The sequence below is a fragment of the Heterocephalus glaber genome, unplaced genomic scaffold, assembly GCF_053883595.1.
Source record: "Heterocephalus glaber isolate CG9 unplaced genomic scaffold, H.glaber_assembly_v1.0 deba00001600, whole genome shotgun sequence".
Taxonomy (NCBI): Eukaryota; Metazoa; Chordata; class Mammalia; order Rodentia; family Bathyergidae; genus Heterocephalus; species Heterocephalus glaber.
This window is the reverse complement of record NW_028258372.1, coordinates 20,964,098-20,989,110: the sequence shown is the minus strand read 5'-3', so window position 1 is coordinate 20,989,110 and position 25,013 is coordinate 20,964,098. Positions and strand designations below refer to the sequence as shown.

Here is a 25,013-nt window from a genome sequence, read left to right as displayed (position 1 = left end):
AAGATATGAAACAACCTTTTAAAAAATATCTTCCCATAAGGTCTCCCTTTCTTAGTTCTGCTTCTGAAAGGTGAAAAGACCCAGTTTTAAATCTTTTCTTTTTCTAAGAAGCGATTTTCTGATTAATCTTAAGCTCCAACAACCTTTTTTCTGACATCAAGATTTTTGACACTCTCTAGCTCTACCTCTAAGCTCTTATTCAGCTTCATGGAACCTTTCTGGCTGCACAATAGCTGGTCTCTTTCCATTCAATATGTTCTCACCATCAGGTACCAAGTCCCAAAGTATCTGGATCTTCTTTCTGAAATGTGCACCAATCGCTATCCTATTCACACCCCAGACAGTCTCACAGGCACACACACTGTGCTCACGCGCCAGTCTACCTCCGACCTACAAGTTCCTTACAGCACTCTTTACACGACTCTAATAATGGTATCTCCCAACCACTGTTTTTAGCCCAGTTTTTTCCTGGAGAACACAACCTTGTTCATAGTACCTCCCTCTTTCCTCACTTCCCCATCCATTCCCCTCTTCATGCTCCCCCCACCCGGCTAACTAACCACAGATGACATTATTTCTCGGTACTCTCGACCTGCAAATGAAGAACAAGCTCCTGCTTCCTGCGGTCTATTCACCTCCTGTCTGCCCTCAAACACCCCACCCCCCGCGGGCGCCAGGTGTGCTAATTGCCACACTGTATTCTCCTGCATCGTTCCAGCCAATGCTACACCACACCACGTTTCCTTTGCCGCGCAGATCAGACTCCTCCACACCCACCTCCACTCTGGGTCGCCGCCGCCTCCCCGAGCGCCTCTTCCCACCTCTCGCCGGCGAGCCCGAGACTCCCCGCGCGCGCGCACACACATTCTCACGCTTCCCCAACCTCCCCTCTCGCACCGGACCGGCCGGCTACCGTGGAGCTTAGCGAGCCGGCGGGTGCTAAGCACCCAGGCAGGCGAGTGAGTGATCCCTAGTCCCTCCGATCCCCTCGCAGCCACTCCCCTGCCTTCCAGCCCTGAAAGGAGAGGACATAGCAACTCCCCCACCACTCCGGACAAACCACCTCCAGGTCTGTTGCTCCAAGCCCCAACCCTTCACCCGCTTCCACTGGTCCTAGGCCGGCCTCAGCACTCACCGGAGATACTGCGCGCTCTGCAGGCTCATCCTCCGCCGCCGCGTCTTCCCGCGAAGCCTCTGTGGGTCTCTTAGGCTCCTCGGAGCGGCCCCGCGGCCCCGCGGGTGCTGGCGGCCGCCGCCATCTTCCTCTCCTCCAGCTCCTCCTCGCTCGGCGGGGCGGCGGGGCGGGGGGGGGCGATGAGTGAGGCGAGGGGGAGGGAGCGAGGAAAGCTGCTCTAGCTGCTGCTATGGCTCGTGGGGCGCAGGGACACTCCGACCCGGGCGGGGGAAGGGGGGAGGGAGAAGGGAGGGGGCGGTGGAAAGAGGAGGGAGAACTAGAGGAAGGAAGTGGGAGAGGTCCCTCTCGCGAGAATTCAAGAGCGCCTGTCCCTCAGGATGACTTCCGCCTCTCGGCTCAGGTCCCTCTTCGAATCAACGGGCCTTGTGGCGCGCTGGCGGCAGCTGAGAACCCTTCTGGTGGCGCTTGGCTGCTTCCTGACGATGCACTCCTCTCCTCCCGCACGAGGGGGCAACCCCAGCCCACCGTCAACATCGAGCCCAAATCAACCGGGAGTTACACTTAAAGTCTTCCCCCGTGTTTACCCCCCTCCCTTTTTCTCTTCCTTCTTCCACTCCTTCACTCTTCCCCACCGGAAACACCGCCCCTTCCTTCTATAGTTCCACCGGCCAGTCCCACGATTCTTGTCGTCCCTCGCCCACTGGAGAGTGACCCGAAGGCCTCGCTCTTGTCTGGTGCCCTCCTCATGCACGCTAGGAGACTTTTGGAGGGGATAGGGTTGGGCCCAGGAGGAAGAAAAAGGAAACCAATTGGATTGGCTATGTAGCTGCCATGGCAACTAGAGCTGTGGTTGTATTGTCATAGTAACTGGTGTGTGCGGACAGGGTGACCCTCCCCTTGGCGAATGGATTTCCCCGGATTCTCCCATAGCTTCCCTTCCATCTCAAGACTTCCCTACGTTGGGAATCGTGGTTCTCCCCGGCAGTGAAATCCATTCCTTCTCCCTTCCCCCTTCCCGCAGCAAGTGGGGGGAGACCCCGAGGCATTCACCGTGGGCATTTCCACCCGCCCGCGAGCAGGAACCACCTCCATAGTTTCCGCTCAGAGTCAAGTGTGGAGAGGGCCGGGTTTATGAAGAAGATGCAGGCCTGAAGGCTGGCGGGTGATGGGGTGGAGCGGCGAGGGCGCGGGTGAGTCGCGGCGCCCGGCTCTGAGGTAGAGCAAGGGGTTTCCCCACAACTGCCTCGGGCTTTGGGAGGCGGGATCCCGATCGGCCGGGGTCCCTGAGGGAGGAGAGCGGCACACGACAACAGCTAGCCCTCCCGCCGGCAAGGACACCCAACTTTCCCTGGCAACCCTGGCAAGTAGACCCCTTCCCGAAATCCCCCCCACTGCACCCCCACACACACCCTCCTTGACTGAGCTTCCGGGAGCCTGCCGGGAGAGCTGAGGATGGAGACACCTCCTAGAAAGCTCACAAGTGGTTTTCCAGCGTTTAGAATCCGGGACGAAAGGAGAGGCTGGCAGAAACACCCCACCCCACCCTGGTGGAGATCTTGATTATTAAAGGCCTGTCTCCACATTCTTTCGACTGCAACCTCGTTCCTCTCTGACGAGGCTGCAGTGTTTCAGAACTTGTCACCATTTTTGGAGTTAGGAAAACACCGAATAAAATAATATTTTGGGATGAAAGTCCAATGAAAGCCTAGGAAATGAATTTTCTATTCTTAATAGAATAAATATTTTTGAATGTCTATTGTGTGCATTTTGTGTCAGGTTTGGGGCTAAAACAGGCATAAAGAATGAGATCAGTGATATTATAGGGTATATGAGAAATTGCTGGAGAAGTCATTTTAATGGCTTGAAGGAATTATTTGACATCTTACGAATTTGATTTTCATGGAATCGCGTAACCAGCCATCCCAAAATACTTTAGGATGAGTAAGGGCATAAGATCCTTCATGAGGACATAAGAGCCCTCACTGATAATTAAAATTCTTGGTCTATTTTGGTTTGGGTACCTGATTCCTGCTGTCTTTCCATGCTAGCTGAGGAGGTACTCTCAAGGTCCTTTTCAGAGACCACGCCGCACCTTTTTTTTTTTTTTTTTTTTTTACCCTGGATCGAACTCAGGACCTTGTGCTTGCCAGGCGGGTGCGGTGCCACTGAGCTAAATTTCCCAGCCCTGACCTCCCATATTAAAAAAGTAGACCTGTATGTATTTGGAACATCATGTACGACCTACTTTGGAATAAATCCCAAGGACAGGTGGTCATTAACGAAATAGAAAGTGAGCTATCCCCTTCATGCTGCAAGCCAGCGCCTAGTGTGATGCGCTATGACGTGCAGTGATTGCAGGAGTACAGTGCCCCTAATCGCCCCACCTGGCAACGACTGACGCGCTGCCCACTCTCGGGAAAGAGAGCCACCTAGTGATTGTTCTTATCCCTGCTGCTTATCTTGCTTTTCCTTCAAACCCGAGCTCAAGGATGGAGGTTACTACTATACATTACCTCAAAAACCCTACATTTATTTTTCTAAATTTACTAGTTATATTTTAAAAATATTTTTAATAGCTTCTCGGCCTTTTGGCTAAGATCAAATATATTTTTTAAAGATTTTAACCGTTATTTTGTGTTATGTAAAATAATTACCAATTTATTAATCGTCATAATGACCTTTTATGCTGGGGCACATATTTTTGGTAGACACTATATGAGCAAGTCACAAACACTCCTGATTCTATGACAGAATTACTATTTTATCATTTTGGAAAAAAGGGGCATCAGAAAGATGAATCCTTTAATTATGGTTTGTTTAATAAATACTGACTAAACACTTACTATGTTTCAGGTACTATCTGAGATACTATGGATACCACAATGAAGGAGATATGGACCCTGTCTTGGAAGAACTCACCTGCTGGTAGAGACAGTAGAGAAATTATTAGGATGCAAAATGATAGGTGCAGTAAATGAGGTATGAACAACCAAAGGAACATAGATGGGGCCAGAAAAAATAAATTTCTTATTTTACAGCAGCCTTCCTACATATTTTATCAGATTCTTTAATAGCTCTACAGTATCCCTACAAACTAGATAGAACAATGATAACACATTTACAGACTAAAAAACATTAATGTTCATTTTATAAATAATTTCCAAAAACAATAGGATTCAGAAAAAGTTACTACCTGGAATCTACATATTGTTAATGCAAAATATCCTATCTCACCTCTTTCTGCTGTCCTAATCATCAGACTTGATCATTGTCCACAGTGAATTGAAAATCAACAACCTTATGGAATATAAACATCTTTCTGTAGTAGGTTTGATTAATGTTTTACTCCTGCAGATATGTTACATCTAAACCAAAAGAAATTGCCTCATTTCCATTAATCCAACCTCATTTGAAGTTTTTTGGTTTGTCTTTTTGACTAAGTGATTTCATGGACAGCTCATAAGCTAACACATCTGTGTGTTTATCCTACCTCTGTCATCTCTCCATAAGAGCCTCTCTTTGCTGAAGATATTACCTGTCATAAGGTCCTGTGAACTTTAATGATATATATGAATGAGTTCACAAGTGCCTGATGCACAACACTGGAATTTGATAAATGTTCATTTTCTTTCTGCTCCTTTGCTCTTTTGTAGCTAACTAAAATAAGTATTTAGAACTGCTGCAGCATAAAATTATTATTTAAATTTTTGAGACAGGGTCTTAATATGTTACCCTGGCTGGCCTGGAACTTGTGGCGATCCTCCTGCCTTAGCCTCCCAAATGCTAGGATTAAAGGCATCACACCCTGCTAATTTAAAAATTATTTTAAAATAATACTCTAATCTTTGTCTATAGTACTTACAGAGCAGACATCAAAGTCTATTCTAGTCAGTGCTAGAAGACAGCTTTCTTTATCTGTGACTTTGATTACAGAAAAGAACACAATAGCAGGACATTGTGAATCAGCTTCTAGAGATTTGAAACTTTTCAAAAACCTTTTTATCATAACCAAATAGCCTAATATAACCATATTTTTTTCAAGTAGATAGAGCAGCTTTGAAAATTCAATTTAATTTTTTGAGACAAGGTCTTGCTAAGTTGCCCAGGCTGGGCTTGAACTTGTGATCCTCTTGCCTTGGCCTCCCAGTGTACTCGAAATACAGGTGTGCTCCATCACATCCAGTTGAGTGGCCCCTTTTCAACCAAGAACACTGAGAACTTGATGAGAAACTACTATTAACATTCCTACCAGATATGCCAAGAGCTTTGTAACCTGACAATTAATGCATAGCAAGCCTCTTCTCTTTTTACAGTAATAGCTCTTTTCCTATTTCATGAAACCTTAACAAGCATGCATTTATTTTAATATTTAGCCTACATATTCTTAATGTTTTCAAATCATGTGCACAGTCAGACACTTAATAGATATGTTTCTATTTTGGTGAAAATGATTATCAACTGCATACTGAAATATACACTGTATGTAAAGCTGGTTATTGTTCTTCAGGGCCACAACCCAGGCTACAGAGCTAGGAGATTCAGTCTGGTGAGTGATTCATTCTCTTCAAATAGTGAGTCAGATACAATTGACATTGAAACTCAGATCTTTTGTTGCTCAAGATTTCTTAGATCAAGGGTCAGCAGCCTCCCTCAAAGAGTTTACCAAGTATTTATTCATTCATTCCTGAGAGGGAGTCGGCCTGAAAAATAGGAAGCATTGCAGTTCAAGATCCAAGGGAAAAAACTTCTAGTTTTGTAGCAATAGGGTGACAGGGAATGGTAAAATGTTCATTCCTCTCCTCCCTTCTCCCTCTCTCTTTTCTTTTCCATTCTCCTATATTTACTAAGGGAAACTTTATTAAGCTTCAAGAATTTTCCCCAACTTTCAATAAACAAATACTTTTAACAGCCAGGCAGGATCACATGCCTATAATCCCAGCACTCAGGAGGCTGAGACAGGAGGATCACTGAAAGTTCAAGGCTAGCCTCCCTAGAGACCCTGTCTCAAAAATAAAACAGAGAAGACCCAGAAGGAAACTCCCTGCCTCCATCCCAGGCTCCTAGGGCACAGAAGGTGAGCCAGCCCCAGCACCTGGAAGGAAGCTCCCCCGCTGCCATCCCAATCTCCTAGGGCAGAGAAGGTGAGGCATGTGGGCACCAGAAGCACACCCCCTCCCCCCTGTGGAAATGAGAAGACACATAAACAAGCCTCAGAAACAGACTTTCAGATCACCTACAGCAACCCTAAAGGGAAACGAGATGGAACACTCTGTTACTCAATCACCTGGACTCTCTGAACTGGCAACAAAAGAGGATCTGGGAAAAATGAAATCAGAAATAATTACTCAGATAACAGCAAAGATTTTGGTCATGGTGCAAGACATGATTAATAAATCTAGAGAGGACACAGATAAAAAAAATAGAGGATCTGAGGAACATGATGGAATCCCAACATAGGAAACAAATGGAATCCATAAAACAGATACAAACAGATTTCCAAGAGATTAAAAACTCCATCAAAAGTCTGTGCAGCAGAATGAACCAATGTGAGGATAGAATTTCACATATAGAAGATAAGATTGCAATTAGTGCCCAGGAAAAGAAAAGTTGCTTTAAAATTGTAAGGGAACATGAGAAATCAATCCAGCAGCTGCTAGATGATGCAAAGAAGAATAACATAAGACTGATTGGAGTCAATGAAGAAAGGAGAGAGTGCAGATGACATAAAACTTCACAGAAGTGATGGCAGAAAACTTCTCAAGGAGGGGAAAAGAACTTGACATACAGAGAAGTGAGGCATATAGGACTCCAGCTAGCCTTGATCAAAAAAAAACTACACATAGGCATATAATAGTTAGGATTCCAGAAATCCAACAGAAGAATAAAATTCTATAAGCAGTGAGAGAAAAGAAACAAATCACATGCAAAGGAAAGCCCATCAGAATCACAGCAGACTTCTCAATGCAAACCCTCAAGGCAAGAAGAGCTTGGAGTGATGTATTTCAAGCCCTAAAGGAAAACAGCCTCCAACCCAGATTGATGTACCCTGCAAAACTATCTTTCAAAATTGATGGAGAAATAAGATACTTTCATGATAAAGAGCACCTCAGGAACTTCATGAATACCAAACCGGCACTCCAAAAATTTTAGACAATACCCTAGGAAAAGACAATGAGGATCACAACACCAGGAAACGCAGCGGAATGAATCCGGTGGGTGTGACAAATTAAATGCAAAGGGGGAGAATCCAACAAAAAGAAAAAGTCGTGACAAGGCTTTTAAAACTTTTAACTTCATGTCCCTAATGAGTGTATAATTCAATCTTATTATTGTACTGATTAGTATTTTTCTGATTCTAGAGTTGCACACCATTCCCTGTGCTATACTGGCTATCATCTTATGTCTACATTTTAATTGGGTTGTCTATTAATGAGCTCTAAGAATTCTTTATATATTCTGCTCATAGGGTATATGCATTGTAAATATGGTCTGTTTAAGGACTACTTTTCATTTTAATGATGTCATTTAAAGTTCTAAATTTTGATGGAATCTCATTTATCAATTTTTTTTCTTTTATACATCATGTTTTTTGTGTCCTAGGTAGTTCTTGCCTACCCTGAATTCATAAATATTTTCCCTTATAATTTCTCCTTAAAGTTTCATACTTTTAGGCTTTCTTATTTATGTTCATAGATCCCTTCAAGTTATTTTCATGTATGGAAAAAAAGTGTTGAGGTTAATTTTTTATATACGGATACCAAGTGTTCTAGTGCCATTTGCTGAAGACACTATCTCTTCCTCGCCTCTTGAATTGAGTTTATATTCTATAAAATGCTAATGTTAAATAATCTTTCAAAACTCAGTGGACCATATATGTGTGGTTCTATTTCTAGATTCTCTGTTTTATTCAAATGATCTATATGTCTTTCCTTACACCAACACTGCCTTGATTACTGTAGCTTTAGAAGAAGTCTTAAAATTGGGTGCTAAACGTCTTCCAACACTGTTTTTGTTTTTGTTTTTGGCTTTTCTGGGTCCTTTCTACTGCTACATAACTTTTAAAGTTCAATATCCAGTTCTTCATTTATAGCAAGTATACACAGACCTGAATTTTTATATATACCTCGTGTTTTCTAATCCTGCTAAATTCAAGTACAAGTTCTAGGGGCTCCTAGAGATTTCTTAGTATTTTCTCTGTAGATGATCATTTCATCTACATATAAAGATTTTGCTTCTGCCATGCCAATCCTATCCTAGTTGTGTCATTTTATTGCCAGACTATTTTGGTTTAGACCTATGTTTCAAAGTCTAATGGACAGATGAAGAGTAGGCATATATGCCTTTGTTCCCCACTTTAGGGAGAAAGGATTGTATTGTCTCCATTTATAGAAGGAGTTTTTGTTGGAAGTATGGAGTACATGTCTTTGATCTGTTGAGAAGGTTCTGTTCTACTTCTAGTCTCCTGATAGCTTTTACCATGAACAGCTGTAGAATTTAGTCCAATACTTTTTCTCCAACTAGTGACAGGATCATATGGCTTTCTCCTTTCCTCTGTTAAAATGATGACTTTTGGGGGTGGATCTTCCAATGCTGAACCAACACTGCCATCCCTATAATAAAACCACTTTCTACATACAGCCAGATCTGACTTCTAAGAGTTTGTTTTGTTAAACAAATTTCTATCTATGTTCATACTTTTTTCTTCTATTATCTTTATCCAGTTTTAGGATTAGCACAATGTTGAGTTCCTAAAATGAGGGGAGAAGTGTTCCTTCTTTTTTCTGCTTTAATTGTTTGGTATAATTTATCAGTTAAAATGTTTATGAGCCTGCTGTTGTCATATAGGTAGGTTTTCAAGCTAGGAATTTACTTTCTTTAATAGGTGCTATTCAAATTTTATATTTCTTCCAGAGTTAGTTTCATTAATTTGTCTTCTAAGTTACTTCTTAAAAGTTGTCAAATTTATTTCAAAAAAGATTTTTGTAATATGCTTTCTATATCCTTTTAAATTCTGTCAAATCTGTGGTAATGTCTCCTAGATCTTAATATTATAATTTTAAAAAATGTATAACTGATATTGTGTACCAGGAAGAAAAGGTGTAAAAGAGCAGGGGAATTGGGAGAGGTAGGGGAAGGGGAAAAAGGGAAAGGAAAAAATATGAGAAGAGGAAAAAAATGGAAACAAGGTCTTTGCAAATAGGGGAGGGTGGAGGGGGTGAAGGGAGGGCAAGGGAAGGGGAAAAAAAATAAGAACCAAGAGACTCATGTAATGGTACAAGATCCCAATGATGAATGTAACTGTATTTTATACCTAAAATGTACCAATAAAGTTAAGGGGGGGAAAAAACCAACAGAGAAATCACTGTACCTGAATATCTGCTAATTTAATGGATATAGTTGAAAGAGGAAGTGCTCACAGGAAAGATGGAAGAATACTAAAAAATAAAATAGGAATCTAAGCCTCTCATATTCTATTGACAGAGGGTCCTAGCTTCATGCAGTTCTTTATTACTGCAAGCACAGTTCTACCGCAGTCATCTTGTGGTCCCAATTCTAAGTCTGTGTTATTGTCCAGAACCACCATTTCCTTCTTAAAATGTCCAACTAAAGGAACATAATTGTTTAATGTTTTCTACTGTCTCCTAATTTATATTGAGTAAATAGTATTTGAGGACACAATGAATATGATACTAATATTTGTCATAAATCTGTTCTTCAGATTCATGGAAAACCACATCCGCATGCACAGACACAGACACAAACATACATCTTCCTCCTTGCCCTGGCATTATTACTTAATCATCTCAATTTGCAATTCAAGTTAAAATGTGATGCAAATGAAAAACAAATTTAGGATTTAGGTTCATCACTTCACAGCATACCAGCAGTATGCACCCAACTACTCTTGCTTAGCTTAACTACCACAGGATATTTTTCCAGAAAACTTTTCTATATCAGAAACCTGAATAGTTTGTGCCATATTTATAAAATTGTTAACATCATTGGATTAAGATAAAAGCACATTCCAGAATGGATTAAATAATGAATGAATGCATGATTATATTCAACACTTTAGCCATAATAAGCTTTTAAGGTTTTTTCCTAGCTTCGTCTCCACTGGCTATTACCCTGAGGATAAAATTCCTAATCCTTTGGGTGACCTGTGTACTTGGGCTTCTGCCTTACTTCTCTATCTTCTCCCTGTACTCTACCCTGACCACTATATTAACCTTCTGTTAGGGCCTTGAATGAGCAGTGTTCTTCTCTTCCCAGAGCCATTACAAAAATTGCTCCCTCTATTTAGATAACTTTTCTCTCAGACTACTATGCTTCAAGCCTAAACTTGAACTTCTTTGGACAAACCTCTGCCTCCCCACCCACCACCATCACACTAAGTAGGTCAGTATTCCATGTTTCTGTGGCACTTTACCCTTCTTCATGGCACTGGTCATGTTTGTAATTCTTTGTTCAATGTATATTACCTCCAACTAGCTCAGTAAGGGTAGATAATGTGCTGATTTTGCTTTCTTCTATAGTATCATTCCCCTGGCAAAGTGCCCGATGCAAAAGGTACTTCATTAATGTTGAATCCATGAATTAAAAAAAAATGGAAGAACCATGACTTTCAAGAATATGCTTAAAATTCATGACCACCTTACTGAAGAATATTTTCTAGAAGCAATTGCTAAGCAGTAAGAATTTTATTGGGCCTTCAACCAATCTGGAGGATTAAATATTTAACAAAATGAAAGTTTTAATTAAATGAAATTACCTAAGCATTGAGTAAAAATACACTTATCAGACCAAAGATACCTCAAGCTGGGCTTGGTAGTATATGCCTATAATCCCAGCACTCAGGAGGCTGAAGCAAGAGGATTCCAAGTTCAAGGGTAACCTGGGCTACATAGTGAGTTCAAGACCAGCCTGGACTACATGGTGAGACTTTGTCTCAAAACAAAACAAACAAAAAAGATTAAGGATAACTAATCAATTATTTCACAGTAAAGTCTCAGATTTCAATGTAGAAAAAAAAAGTCTTTGGCATCCCCATTATTTTTTATTTTACTCCATGTTTTCTAATTTGGGATTTGGTGACACAACCCTTTCATTACATGGCAGGAAAAAGAGACACTGCTTAGGGAAGATGGGAAGAGAGTGGAGAGGCCATCAGCTAATCTGCCGTAACAGGGCAGAAAAATTAAATTTAAAAATTCAGGAAAAAAAGGGGATCAGGACATAGAATGAAAAGCTCAGTGTTTTCTATTTCTCACCAGATAAGTGTTTACAAATTCTAACATTATTGTTATTTTTTTCTCTTGTAATGGGATAGGCCTAAGTAAATTGAATACAACATTCTCATTGTGCACATCTGTAATCTCAGCACTTGGCAGCTGGGGCAGGAAGATCATGGTGAGTTAGAGGCTAGCCTGGGCTATCTAGTAATATCCTGTCTCAAAAAACCAAAATTGGTGCCAGGCATGGTGGTGCACACCTGTAATCCCAGCATTTAAGAGGTTTAGGTAGGAGGATCACCACAGGTTTGAGGTCAGCCTGGGCTACATAGTGAGTTCAAGAACAGCCTAAAGGCGGGAGATTTAGCTCAGTGGTTCCTCTGCCTGCCTCCCAAGTGCAATATCCCGAGTTAGATCCCTGGTACCAAAAAAAAAGAATGACTTAAACTACATAGCCAGACCCTGCCTCAAAAAAACAAAGCAAACAAAATAAAACAAAATGACCCCCCAACAACAACAATAATAATGATGATGATAACAGATTGAATGTAACATTCTTGGAGAATGAGCCAGCCAGCATGATGGTGCTAAATGTAATCTCAGCACTCTGGCAGGAGGATCACAAGTCCAAGGCCAGCCTAGAAAATTTAGCAATTTAGTGAGACTTGTTTCAAAAAAAAAATTTTTTTAAGGGCCGGAGATATATCTCAGTGCAAACGCTTTGGGTTCAATCCGCAGTACCACAAAAATAAATAAACAAACAAATTTTTAAAAGAGCAATATCTGATTTCAAAGTATATGATATGATTAAATTATGTTACTGGAGGCAAATTGTCCAATTAAACTAAATAACATGTAATATGCCTAGCAGTGCCTGACACTTGCTAGAAACTCAACAAATGGTGCTTCTCTTATGCACTAGGCATACAGTAGTGTAGGTTAAACTTCTCTTTTTATGCACATAGGCATTGGTAGTGTAGGTTAAACTTTTTTTTAAGCAAACAGAATGCTATAGAATTGTATTTGTGGAAGGGGAGATATAGAGCACACTGCCTTAAAATCAGCAATGTCATATGACCAATTATAAGTTGCTAAGAAACAAAACAGCTTTTACCTACTTACAGAGGATGTCTCAATTCATTAGCTGTTTTATGTTTGAATGAAATGAGATTGATGATCTGTCTCAAAGCTAAAGAGGATAAAGAGGTTCATACAGAGCAAAATGAGCTGCTCATGCCTTCCCCTGCCTCCTTTCAAACTAACCTCTATAAAGTGACACTAGCTAGCATGTGCTGGACCTCTCACTTGCTTGTTTGCTCTTTCTGTCTCTCAACCATTGGCTGAGATGTTTCTATTATCATCCTCCAAGTTACCCAATCCTTTGTCCAAGCGTATATGGATGGTTTTAGTTCTTCTTTAACAATGCACCTATGGTGAGACCAAGTTTATAGGGCATGCTAAGTATTGAAATGCAACATGGAGGTACCAGTGGACCTAGATGTTACAAACGGTTATCAGCTGTAGAAAGAAAGGGAAATTATTTTTCTGTAAGCATTTGAGGAAAAACCAAATTTTGGCATTAAAGCACAGCAAGAATATTAGGCAGAGTTAAAAGTTTAGAATATGTAAAGAATATTCAATTAATGATCAATTCCTATCTTTCTGTTTTTTCAAGATAAATTTATATCTAAATTAAAATTTTACTTTCAGGATCTTTAATCTGGGTGTGTCCTAATAGAAGAACTTTGATGAGTCATGAATCCTGTAGAATTTTAGTACTCGTTTATTAATTCTTTCATTCAGTCTTCAAAAATACATTGAGAATTTTGTAGTTCATATGCTACTGAGTGCAAGTGATGGACAATACAGTCTTTCTCTGAGCCTAAAATTTAGAGGAGACCTAAGAGAAAGGGCAGTTACTATTGTAATACATACTATGGTAGAGGTCTTTGGAGTCATTCCCTCTTGAGATCAAATGCAGACATGCAATCAGATAATCCACATAAGTATACCAATCAATTTTTTTCAATTTCTCAGCAGAAAAAGGAATACATATAGATCAGAAAAGTGACAAAGTATACATAAAATATATAAAACTATATAAATATGACTATGAAATAGAGTTGGTCAGAAATACAATAAAAAGTTAATAGCATTTATTCTGCAGTAGAGTACTTATGGGTAAATTTTATTTCATATCTTTTTCAATATCCCCCACCAACCAAAAAGTGGAGTTAATTTTATTATTGTTGTTATTATGGTTTTTAGCAGTTTCATTGTTTGTTGCTATTATTGTTCTATAATACTGGGTATCAAGCCCAAGACCTCCTGCATGGTAGGCAAGTGCTCCACCACTGAGCTACATGCGTGAATTGTCTACTATATTACAGGAGGCTGAATTTAACACTGAAAATTTAAAGAGTTAGATTTAAAATAAATGTAATAGTTGATAATAGAAAAAAATCTCATAGGCAATTTCTGTGATTCTAATGAAATATAAGATACTGATACTTACAAGCAAAAATTGATGAGGGTGATCATATTTGAATACATTATTAGTGACCAACTCTGTTTAGTAATTTTGGATTTACTTTTGGGAGCCATTACATCCTGAGAAACATCATATGTCCTGGATAAGATTCATAAAAGAATCATTCTAAGTAATAAAAGTCTAAAAGTAAACCTTTATTTAACCTGTTTGCCTTCTCTTATCTTTATAATTCTTTTCCTTCAACTTTAAGGCACAACCCTGGCCCCTCGTAGTTATATAACAACCTCATTTACTCATTTCTTTGAAATGTGACCTATCAAGGAACCTCAGCATTTTCCCTCCCTCTCTCCCCTCCCGTCTCCCTCTCTCCTTTCTTTTCTTTCTTCTCTGCTCCTTCTCCTCCTTCTCCTCTCCCTTTCCCTCTCTCTGACAAAGAAAAGGAGAGTCAAGAAAACTAAACTGTGAAAGAAGAATGAATAAAGGAGACAAAAAAGAAAACTATGCAGTCTGGAGGGAAAAAAGAAGAGACATGATAGATTCCAGCAAGGAAACACACTACCTGGTTATAGTAATATTGTGAGATACTCATCTATTAGAACCCACTTTCCATTAGAACTCTTAAGAGGCCAGATCCCAATCTATCTTTAAAAGCAAGATAAGGCACTTTGTGATCACTGAAGTATATTTTCAAACTCAGCAATCTCCAACTTCTGAATGGGAAATCCCTGGTTTTGCTACTATGACTGGTGACAGTGGCGATCCCTTTTAAGATCTAATTCAAGAGCCTGCTCTACACCATGAGAAACTTTGTGTTACCATTTTAAAGAGCATTATTCTCCAAAACAAAATGTATTATTTTAATTTGGCATTTGCATACAGAGTGGAATGTTATTCTACTCTTACCTATTTTAGTAAGAGTGAAGTTAGAGTGAAGGAAGAGTGAAGAGTGGTTTAGATCCCAAATGTCCTTCAAAAATGTCTCATGTTTGGAGTTGGAGCCTGGTGTCTGGTCCAAGAAGGCAGGTCACTGTGGACATGACCTAGAAGGGTATATTCTTGTCCTTGTCCCAAGCACCACCTTTGTACCTCTGCTTCCTGGATCCCATGAAGCAAGCAGCTTTCTTCCACTATGCCCTTCCGTCATTCTGTTTCTGCCTTGGAGCCAAACCAACCATGGACTGATGCCTCTGAAAAACATGAGCCAACTGAACCTCTCCTCCTTTAAATTGTGAGTATCAGTATCTTGTCCCAGTGATGGGAAGCTGATTAATACATCATGTAAAATAAAACAAAAACTGAGGGATAAGCGTGTAGCTCAGTGTAGAGCTCATGCATGCAAGAAGCCCTGGGTTCAATCTCCAACACTACAAAATTAAAAAAAACAGTTTTCTATTACATGCTCTGCAGATAGAGATAGTCCAGATCTTGAGATAGGAGGGAGAGGGAGAGGGGGAGGGGGAGAGAGAGGGGTTGGGGGGGGGGAGAAACAAACAGATTCCAGAACACTAACATTTTCTTGCAGCCCTTCAAAGAATTATAAAAATGCATAGAATGAAGAAATTTAGGATGAAGGCTGATGACTTAAGCACTAGACTTTAAGCACCAGAATATATTCTTTAAAAATTTCTCTGATGGGCCAGGGATTTAGCTCAATGGTGCCGCTGCCTGCCTCGAAAGTGCAAGGTCCTGAGTTTGATCCCCGGTACACACACACAAAAAAATTTCTCCAATGGATATATACAGGAAAGAGACCACCCCCCTCAAAAAAAGCCACAAAAAACCAAGCTGGGTTTATGCTCTGCTTCCCACCCCAAGCTAGAAGTTCTGAGGAAATGTATGGTTATTCTAAACAGGTTTCTGGCATCTGAGAATAAAAGAAACTGAATCGCCAATACTAAGTAAAGGCAAATGTAACAAGAGCACATGGTTCCCCATCCTTAAAAGTCCCAGGAAAATAGTCAAAATGGTATGATAGGCTCACACTTTAAAGTACTACCTCTTCTCCCAAAATTTCAATAATGAAAAAAGTGAAAAGACGACTCTGGGTTCATTGTAACGATAATCATCTCTGAGCCTTCGAAGTGAAAACAGCACAACATCTTAGATAATCTTCTGGGTCTGGAAGAAAGTAGAAGTTGGGAGTTTAAACTCTAAAGGTAGAGAGATCAAAGCCATTCCATATGAAGTATTGTATTTTAGTTTCATCATAAACTGGAATTTAGGAAAAGATGTGACTTTCACCAGAGAGTGGAGTTTAAAAAACAAAACAACTGCTTAGCTACGATGCTGGAAGAAGAGAAAAAAGTCAGCACATATGTCCGTCACTCTGCTTTTTGGTAGAAAGACCTGCAATGTCCCCAATATCCCTGAGAGACAAGAGTCCTGAGACATCTACCTCTGGTCTGGGGTGTGTGTGTGTGTGTGTGTGTGTGTGTGTGTGTGTGTGTAACAGACTTGGAGGCAGCACTAAAATAGAAGGTAAGTGTGGAGGGTGTGGATGCCTGGTACCAGCTACTCAGGAGGCTGAGACAAGAGATTAGCAAATTTGAGTCCAGCCTCGATAACTTAGAGAGGCCCAGTCTCAAAATAAATTTTTACAAAAGTTCTGGGAACTGTAGCTCAGTAATAGATCACCTGCTTAGCATACAGAGGCACTCAGTTCAGTCCCACCCCCACCCCCACCCCGTACTGCACAAACTAAAACAGGAAATGGTACAATAGGTAGAAAAGAGAAAAGGCCGGGGATTTAGCTCTGGTTTCGCCACCTGCTGCGCAAGCGCAAGGACCCAAGTTCAATCCCCGGTACCAAAAAGGAAAAAATAAATTAAAAAGTAGAAAAATAAATTGCTATTTAAAGATGAGCTGCAAATTACAATTTGTACACTAGGAATATCAGCACTAAAAATATCAGCCATCTTCTCAATTTAACATATTTAATCTGTGTTTCAAATAAGCATATATTAAAATTTTCAATGTAGTCGTTGAACTACTAATTTTTTCCTGATAATTCTGTTATTTTTTGTTTTGTATCATGGTTATATGGTTAGCCAGATGGGCCTTCTTCTAATGTTTTAATTTTTATCATTATGTAATTCTCTATCCTTATTGTTTTTTTGCTTTGTACTATTTTATCAGATGCTAAAAAACTTTCTTTTGGTTAGCATTTGATTCCTATAAGTTTTTCTTATTTTCAACCTTCTTATATTGCATTTTTTTTAATCTTCACAGTTTCAGTTTTTTAACTGAAAATTTCAATTCACATGGATAAAATCAATTTGAAATTATCTGTACTATACTCATGTATTTTTGGTTTTCTGTTCAATTCTTTTCCTTTTTATGTTTGTTTATTTGCTCTTCCTGCCTTCAGTAGATTGGTAACTTAAATTTTTTTTCTTTTTACCTCTGCTGGTTTGAACTCTGTAGATTATATTTTTTTCTCTTTTAGAAGCCACTATTAAATTTTGGACATGCATAACTAACCATTTATTTTCCTAAGAGTTTGTAAAGTTTCCAAAATACACCTGCCCTCCTGCCCCAACAAGATTGTGTTTTAGCTTCTTGATATTTTGAGTAGTTATTTTTATCTAGAATTTTAGTTCTATATTTTCAGAATTTAAATCTCTTACTGTACAATCACAGGATAATTACATTTATTAATTAATTGATTTTAGTGTTTACCATTTATTTAATACCACAATTTTGTTCTGAATTCACTTCTCTTGTTGCAATGCATTCTTTAAAATAAATAAAATAAAATAAAAACGTATGGTTGATAAACTCAGTTTTGAAAAAACATTCTCTATTTCATTATTCTTGAGTTATTGCTTAGCAGGATATAGAGATCAATGTGGCCAGTAATTTTCCACTCAGTGCTTTTGGAAATGTTACTCAGCTTATGGTATCTCTTTCTACTGATGAGAAGTCTGGTATCTAATTATTCTTTCATGGGTAATCTATGTTTCTCTTTGATGGCTTTTGAAATTTTCTCTTTATCCTTAATGTTAAGCATAGTCATTACTGTGGATCTAGTATGAATTTGTTTTCAGTGTTTTGCACTTAACATGTAATTTTATTTCAAGAACCTTAGAACAGTCTCGATATCTCCAAATATTACATCCACCACTCCTTTTTTTCTTTTTTTCTGAAACTGCTATTAGGTATGTCTTTCGTGGGTTCTATGTATCATGTAAGAAACTACCTCAAAACATAGTATCAAGAAAGAATAACCATTTTATTATGCTCATCAAATCTATGTGATAGGTATTTGGATAGGTACATCAAAGATAGCTCGACTCTGCTTCACAATGATCACAGTACCAGATGAGAAGACTTGAATGATGGATAGTCACTTGAAATTGCTGGAAGATTTTCCACTCACATGTCTAGGCTAGAGTGACAAAGTTTAGACTATCCTGGGTTGCTAGATTGGAGTGTCTACATGTGACTTCAACATGTGGTTGGATTTCTGCACATCATATTGGCCTCAGGGCAATCTGATTTTTTACGTGACTGCTCAAGGCTCTAACTGAGTGTTCCAGCAAAAAAGCCATGGACTTTTATTATGTAGTTTAAGAACTCACAGAGTGTCCCTTCTACCTTTACATAGTCACAGCCCACCCATGTTCAGGAATGCAGAAGCTAGACTTAAATCTTAATGGGAAGAGTTCAAAGAATTGTGGTCATAAACTGTCACAATATGTCTTGTCTTCTATATTGTGATGGATTCTGGAAATCCTGTAGTGTAATCTTCCAATTCAATAATTTTTTCTCTGACTGTGATAGGCTTAGAGTTTATTTCATTTTTTATCATGTCTCCATTTTTATAGTTGTTTTCATATTTATTTATATCTGTATTGTTTAATTCTTTAACATTGATTATTTATCTCTTTGAATATAATTATTTTAAAGTCATTTTAAGATTACTTTGCAAACTGGATTTATCTTCCAATGGGAATGAATCATCTCCAGAAAAGAGAAGATTTCTGTAATACATACATGCATGAGTAAATATGTTCCCCCAACAAATGAAGAATAAATATTTTTCAAATGCATATCACTTATGTAATTTGACCACATATCCAATAGGCCAGATATTTTAAAGAATCACAGTATAGACCACATTCCACAAGAAATCAATTTTCATATGTTTTAAAATAAAAATACATTCTTCTGTAATTCATGACTTAAAAATTATAAACCATTGAGAAAATAATAAGAAAATATTGCATGAAACAAATATCAGCCATGTTGAAAATAAAACAAACCATAAATAAGCAACATTAGGACTTCAAACAAGGGCATAACCACAGGTATGTATGGTAAAGATTTAAAATGCCATTTATTGTGTACCTTAGAATCTATAATATTAAGTAGTTTTTGTCAAATTGAAAACAGAGGTGAGGCTGACAATTTACTATAGAAATAAAAATTAAATTGACTCAAGAAATAGAAATCTGAATAAATCAATTATCAATAAAGAAAATAGATCAGTAGTCAAGCATCTTTGAATCCTCCCTTTTCTATCTTTCTGCTATCCTTTGTCAAAGAAACAAGGCCAATTGGTTTTACAGGTGAGTTTTACCAAATTTCATTGAACAAATGATCCCACTTAGTAATATTTCAGAAAACAGAAAAGGAGTAAAGGTTACTGAGCTTATTTTATGAAATTAGTATAATCTCTTTCTTTGTGGTACTGGGGAGCTATATCTCCAGTCTTTAAAAAAAATTTTTTTTAAAAATTGAAATAGGGTCTTGTTAAGGTGTTAAGATTCCCAGGCTGGGCTGGAACTTGAGATCTTCTTACATTGCCCCCCAAGAGTATTGGTATTATGGGCAGGCTCCACCATGCCTAGGCTGTAGTTAGTATAACCTTGATACCAAAATAGGTTGAGAACTCTGTGGACAAAGAAGATTAGAAATTAGTCTCACATTTTGAACATTGGCATGAAAATGATAAAATAATAATGACATCATATCTACCAAAGAATACAAAATAATACATCAAAGAACAATAGTTCACTATATGTTCAAAGGTCATACCCCAGTTAAAATTTGTCTCATCCACCTCATTATCAGAGTAAAGAGAAGACAAATATATTCCTCCCAATGAATACAAATAAAGTATCAAAAAGTCAAGATTGAGCTAGGCGTCATAGCACATACTTATAATCCCAGTGCTTGGGAGGCTGAGACAGGAGGATTGCTGTGAGTTCAAAGCCAGCCTGGGCAACATAGTGAATATAAGACCTGGCTGGACTACACAGTGAGACCTTGTCTCAAGAAAACTAAAACAAAACAAAACAAAAAAAAGTCAGGGCTGTAATTTAAAACAAAATCTCTTAGCTAACCAGTGTCTCAGTTACTTTTTCATCACTGAGACAAAATACTCAACAACCGCAACTCATAGGAGAAGAGATTTATTTTGTTTATTTTGGCTCACCTGGTTGGCTGACTTTAAGGTAGAAACAGCATGGTGAAAGGCTCTGGCAGTGGAAAGCTGCTCATGTCATGGCAGTGAGGAGGCAAAGAGAGGAGGGAGGAGCTGGGGAGGGGGAAATACTCTTTCAGGTCATGGTCCCAGTGATCTACCTCCACCAGGCCCTATCTCCCAACAGCAAGTCAGCTATGAACTCATAAGTGGACTAATCCACCGATGAGTATAGCATCCTTATGATCCAATTACCATCTAAATACATGAGACTTGGAGGACACCCCAGATATAATCTGTAATATTTCACCTCTGGCCCCCAAAAGACTCATGTTCATGCCTTTATGCAAAATACATTTAGTCCACCTCTAATAGTCTCTAAAGTTTTAGCAATTGCAGTTTGCTGAAAATTCTAAGTTCAAAATCTCTGAGACTTAAGGCAAACTCTTAGCTACAAACACCTGTTAAAAATCAAAAGAAAGTTAAACACTGCTAGCAAACAAAGGCACAGAGTAAACGGTCTCATTCCAAAGAGAGAAATAGGATCAAAAGGAATGGGACAAAAGCAAGACTGAAACCCTCTCAGGGGCATACTGTCAAGGCTCCAAGGCTTTCTTCTGAAATCTAGGTGGAAGCTTCCCTGATGCCATATATCTTCATTCTGGTTTTATAACCAGAATCATGTGGATGATGCCAAAGTCTGCCACCATCTTGAGCAGTAGCCAGGCCCCCTTGGATAATGTCTGTAATGGCCTCTGCATCCCTGGGTGGCTAAACTTGAGGAATTAATTTCTTAGGTGGCCCTTCTGGAGCAAGGAGCCCAGGACCCCTCTTCTCAAAATAAAGCTTTGCAGTTTTACACATTCAGTCCCCATTAAGGGTAAGATCTTGCTTATTCTTGAGATACCCTGAAGCCATTTTTCCTATTATCTTGATGCAAAGTAGTTGGCTTCTTTTAATGCTCTCTTTGTCCAAATTTTATAAGAACTTCATCTCTGGCAAAATGGAAGTCTTTTAAAATGGGATTTTTGCTTCTGATTCTCACTGTAAACCTGGTAAAAAGCAGGCTCCAGTACGTGTGCCACAGTCTGAATCTTGTGCTGACATGACATTTCCTCCACCAGATTAATTAGTCTGCTGCCCTAATCTCAGTTTCTTGCAAAATCTCAGAACATGGGAAAAATACAGACAAATCTTTTGCCAAAACATAACACACATAGCCTAGACTGCAGTGATAGTGAAACTTTTAGAGCTTTCACCACCAGTGGCATAGTCTACCTGCCAAAGGAGTCTTTGTTCCCAAGTGAAACCCCCTGAGCCTGACCTTTGTCATCTGCATTTCTATTAGGATTACGGTTGTCTGAGCTCTGACTAGAATCTCCCATCAAACTTGGCTTACACCATTCTAGGGCTTGTCTAAGTGGCATTTCCAAATCTTTTCAAACTTCTTCTGCAAACCATTTCCAAAAGCTTCTGAACCACATACTCAGGTAACCACAGCAACAGCCCTACTGGAGATGAGAATACACTCTTCCAGGTCATGCCCACAGTGACACACCTCTAACCGGGTCCCACTTCCTAACAACAAGTCAGCTACAAACTCATAAATGGGCAAATCCATTGATGAGTATAGCATCCTCATGATTCAATCGCTTTCCAGTGAGGCTTTGGGGGACATCATATCTGAAACATAACACTAGGGATATTAAATTAATGCAGGTATATACGAAGAGTCTAAAACAAACATAATTATGAGATAATGGAAGCATTCCTATTACAAGGAAGAACAAGACCAGACTGCTGTAAATTAAACATTATACAAGTTCTATTCCTTGTATTTAAGAGAAAAAAGAAGTACTTACTATTAGGGGGAAAAAAGTTAAAAAAAATTAAACAATATCATTTCTTAGCTAGAGACTCTCAGCCACTCCACAAGAAAAAAAAATTAGAACTGAACAGTGATGCTAAATCCATGATTAATGTAAAGGTTAACAGCAATTAAATCCATACACCTATGTCGTTGTGGTAGAACAGATCACATTTACAACTGCATTAGAAACAATAGGATACTGAGAAATCTTTCAAAAATGCACAAAACCTTTATAAGAATCTTATGAATACCAACGGGCAAAAAGAAGATTGTAATAAAAAAAAATACTAAATTCAAAGAACAGAAAATCAATAGTGTAAGGATTATGATTCACTTATTGAAGTTTCAATCAAAACTCCAACAAGATTTTTTGGAATTTGATAAGCTGATTCTAATAAAGAAAAAAATCTAAGAAGAGTCAAGTAATGCTAAAAAGTGAAGGAAGCATGATTTACCCTCCCAGAAGAGTCCTTATAAAACTATAGTAATCAAATAGTTCAATTCTGTAATATGAAAAGAACAATCAGATAGACATAAGTATATATGAGGCCTTGACATTTGATAGAGGAAATATAGATTTAGTAGGTTCAGGGTTACTGGACTTTATATACTAAGAAAAGAAAAAAAAACACCCTAGATCTCTGTCTCATACCACATACCCACAGTTGTCAAACTTTTGGTCTTGAGACTCATTTATACTTTAAAAAAATTATTGAATATTCCACAGATCTTTTGTTTATGTAGGTTATCTTTTATTTATGTATGTTATACCCATTGTTCTTTACTCTCTTAAGTTACTTTTTACATTGCTGAGACAAAATATTCAGCAACCAATGTTAAAGGAGGAAAGGTTTATTTAAGCCCACAATTTGTAGGGGTTTCAGTCCACAGTCAGCTGGCTCCAAAACAGGTGAGATGGCAGGGGGGCATCATAGAGGAGAAACAACTCATGGTGTGGTAGGCAGAAGGCAGCAAGCTGCCTGGATTCTTTCTGTCCCTTTATATTCCTATTGACCAGGGCCACCCACACCCAGGATGGGGCTTCCATTTTCCACACCTAGAATTATGCTAAACCAATTTAAGTTATCATATACCCTTAATCCCAGTCTCACACACCCTAGATCCAGCCACCTCCAAAAAGCCCCACCTATGAGTGCATGAGGCTTTGGGGGGGATGTCTAGATACAAGCCATAACATTTACCATATTAGAAATTAAAACAAATATATAAAGCACACAAACATATAAGTATATTTCATTACTCATAAGATATGAGAGTGAAAAAGACAACATCTTAGTAATATTATGAAAATAGTTTTGTCCTTACAGACCTGAAAGAATCTTTGGGGATTCCCAGTTTCTCTATACTATAACTTCTTCTATAAAATAAATACCAGAAAAAAAATGATCTAAATTTGGTACAAAATAAAAGCTTTACAACTATTAGAAAAAAATTAAAGGAGAGTATATTTATGATCACAGAAGAAGGAATGATTATTTAAATGTGGCATCAAAAACACAAATTATGAAGGAAAGGTGTAATAAATTTCAACATACCAAAGTGAATATTTCTGTTTGATAAAACATATCCCATAAACAAAATTAAAAGGAAAGCAACAGTCTATGACAAGTGAATTATAAAATATATATCAAACAAAACATAAGTATTCAGATAAAAATAAATTACTTTTTATACATAAGATATAGACAACCCAATGGAAAAATAAGCAAAATACACACAATCAACCTCTGTAATCAGAGAAATGCAAATTAAAACATCCATCAGATTGCAAAAGTCTGACATTAGCAGTGGCAAGGATCTAGGGAAATGAGATGTCTTACCTATTGTTAGTTAAAATGTAAATTGGTACAACCACTTTGGAGACCAACTTGGAAACATCTTGCCTACTTGAAAATAAATGTATTCCATGATCCAGAAACACCTATAATATAGAAAAATGTTGAAAATATGCATAAGGAAACATCAATTCATTTATGTAGTGAATAAACATTTGTCAAGATCTTCTATAAACCAAGTGTCAGGGTACTTGATGAACAAACCTGTGCTCCTGAAACTGAAATAGACTTTGGGTGAATACCAAAGACAGTTCAGGCAGGGGTGAGTCCCTAGAAGGGATAGGGGCTAAAAATGCTGCTTTAGGTAGGATGCACAGGAAAGGCCTTCCTAACAAAGTGAATCTGAGGAGATCAGAAAAATTACATCCTTTGCTTAAAATCTGAGGAAAGCGGATTTCAGGCAAGAAGGAATAGCATGAGCAAATGCTGTGAGCAGAATGAGCTTGGAAGATTAGAAGGAAGTAAGAGAAAGCCAAGATGAAGTGAGGTGGAGGTACTGAGTGGAGAGTGGAAGATAAATCTGGAGGGGTGAGGTGCAAGGGCTAGATCACATAGGTCGTTAGCCTAGGTAGAGAATTTGGACTTTTTCCTAAGGAATGAGAAACTATTGGAGGATTTTGTGCAGAGATATTACTGATCTAATTTGCATTCTTAAAAGGTCACCGAGCTATGCTATGGAAAGACTGTAGGGCATAGCGTAGAAAGATATGGCAGTTGTAGTGCAGATGTTGGCAGCTTGGATGTGGCTGGAAGTGTTGAAAAGTGGTTGAATCCAGAATATATAGTACATTGAAGACAACTTGGTGATGGAGATATGAAGTGTGAGGAAAATCTTTCAAAGATGAATGAAATGTTTGGCAGAATTTTTGGCCTAGTGCTTGGTGAGGTCATTTACTGCCATGGGGATAATTTAAAGAGTAGCAGATGGTAAAGAGGGATAGAAAAGAATAATTCTTGCAATATTATTTGTAGTAATAAAACACTACAACAGCCCAAGGATGA

General features: G+C 38.6%; 1 protein-coding gene and 2 long non-coding RNA genes across 14 annotated transcripts in view; 1 reads left to right on the top strand and 2 right to left on the bottom strand.

The window, feature by feature from the left end:
- Window positions 1-1,422, bottom strand: part of Smg7 (SMG7 nonsense mediated mRNA decay factor) — an 89,421-nt gene extending 87,999 nt beyond the window's left edge. For all 11 annotated transcript variants that reach the window (XM_087194420.1, XM_087194422.1, XM_087194421.1 and 8 more), the window contains exon 1: window positions 1,136-1,422. Coding sequence is in view for 3 of the 11 variants with exons in the window: in XM_013078919.3 (XP_012934373.2) it covers window positions 1,136-1,164 (29 nt within the window). In the remaining 8 variants the exon portion in view is untranslated. The remainder of the gene's footprint in view (window positions 1-1,135) is intronic.
- LOC147823132 (uncharacterized) lies at window positions 514-9,758 on the top strand. Of its 2 annotated transcripts, XR_015444578.1 has the most exons (3): window positions 514-1,069; window positions 1,536-2,495; window positions 3,989-9,758. It is a non-coding gene; the product is annotated as an uncharacterized LOC147823132 (long non-coding RNA). The 2 variants fall into 2 exon arrangements; XR_015444577.1 differs by lacking the exon at window positions 514-1,069 and having other exon boundaries at window positions 1,434-2,495.
- A 9,160-nt stretch (window positions 9,759-18,918) lies between these two features.
- On the bottom strand, window positions 18,919-24,190 carry LOC147823131 (uncharacterized). The gene is made up of 3 exons (XR_015444437.1): window positions 23,997-24,190; window positions 20,298-20,399; window positions 18,919-19,753 (listed from the first exon to the last, which is right to left on the bottom strand). It is a non-coding gene; the product is annotated as an uncharacterized LOC147823131 (long non-coding RNA).
- Between the last annotated feature and the right edge of the window lie 823 nt (window positions 24,191-25,013).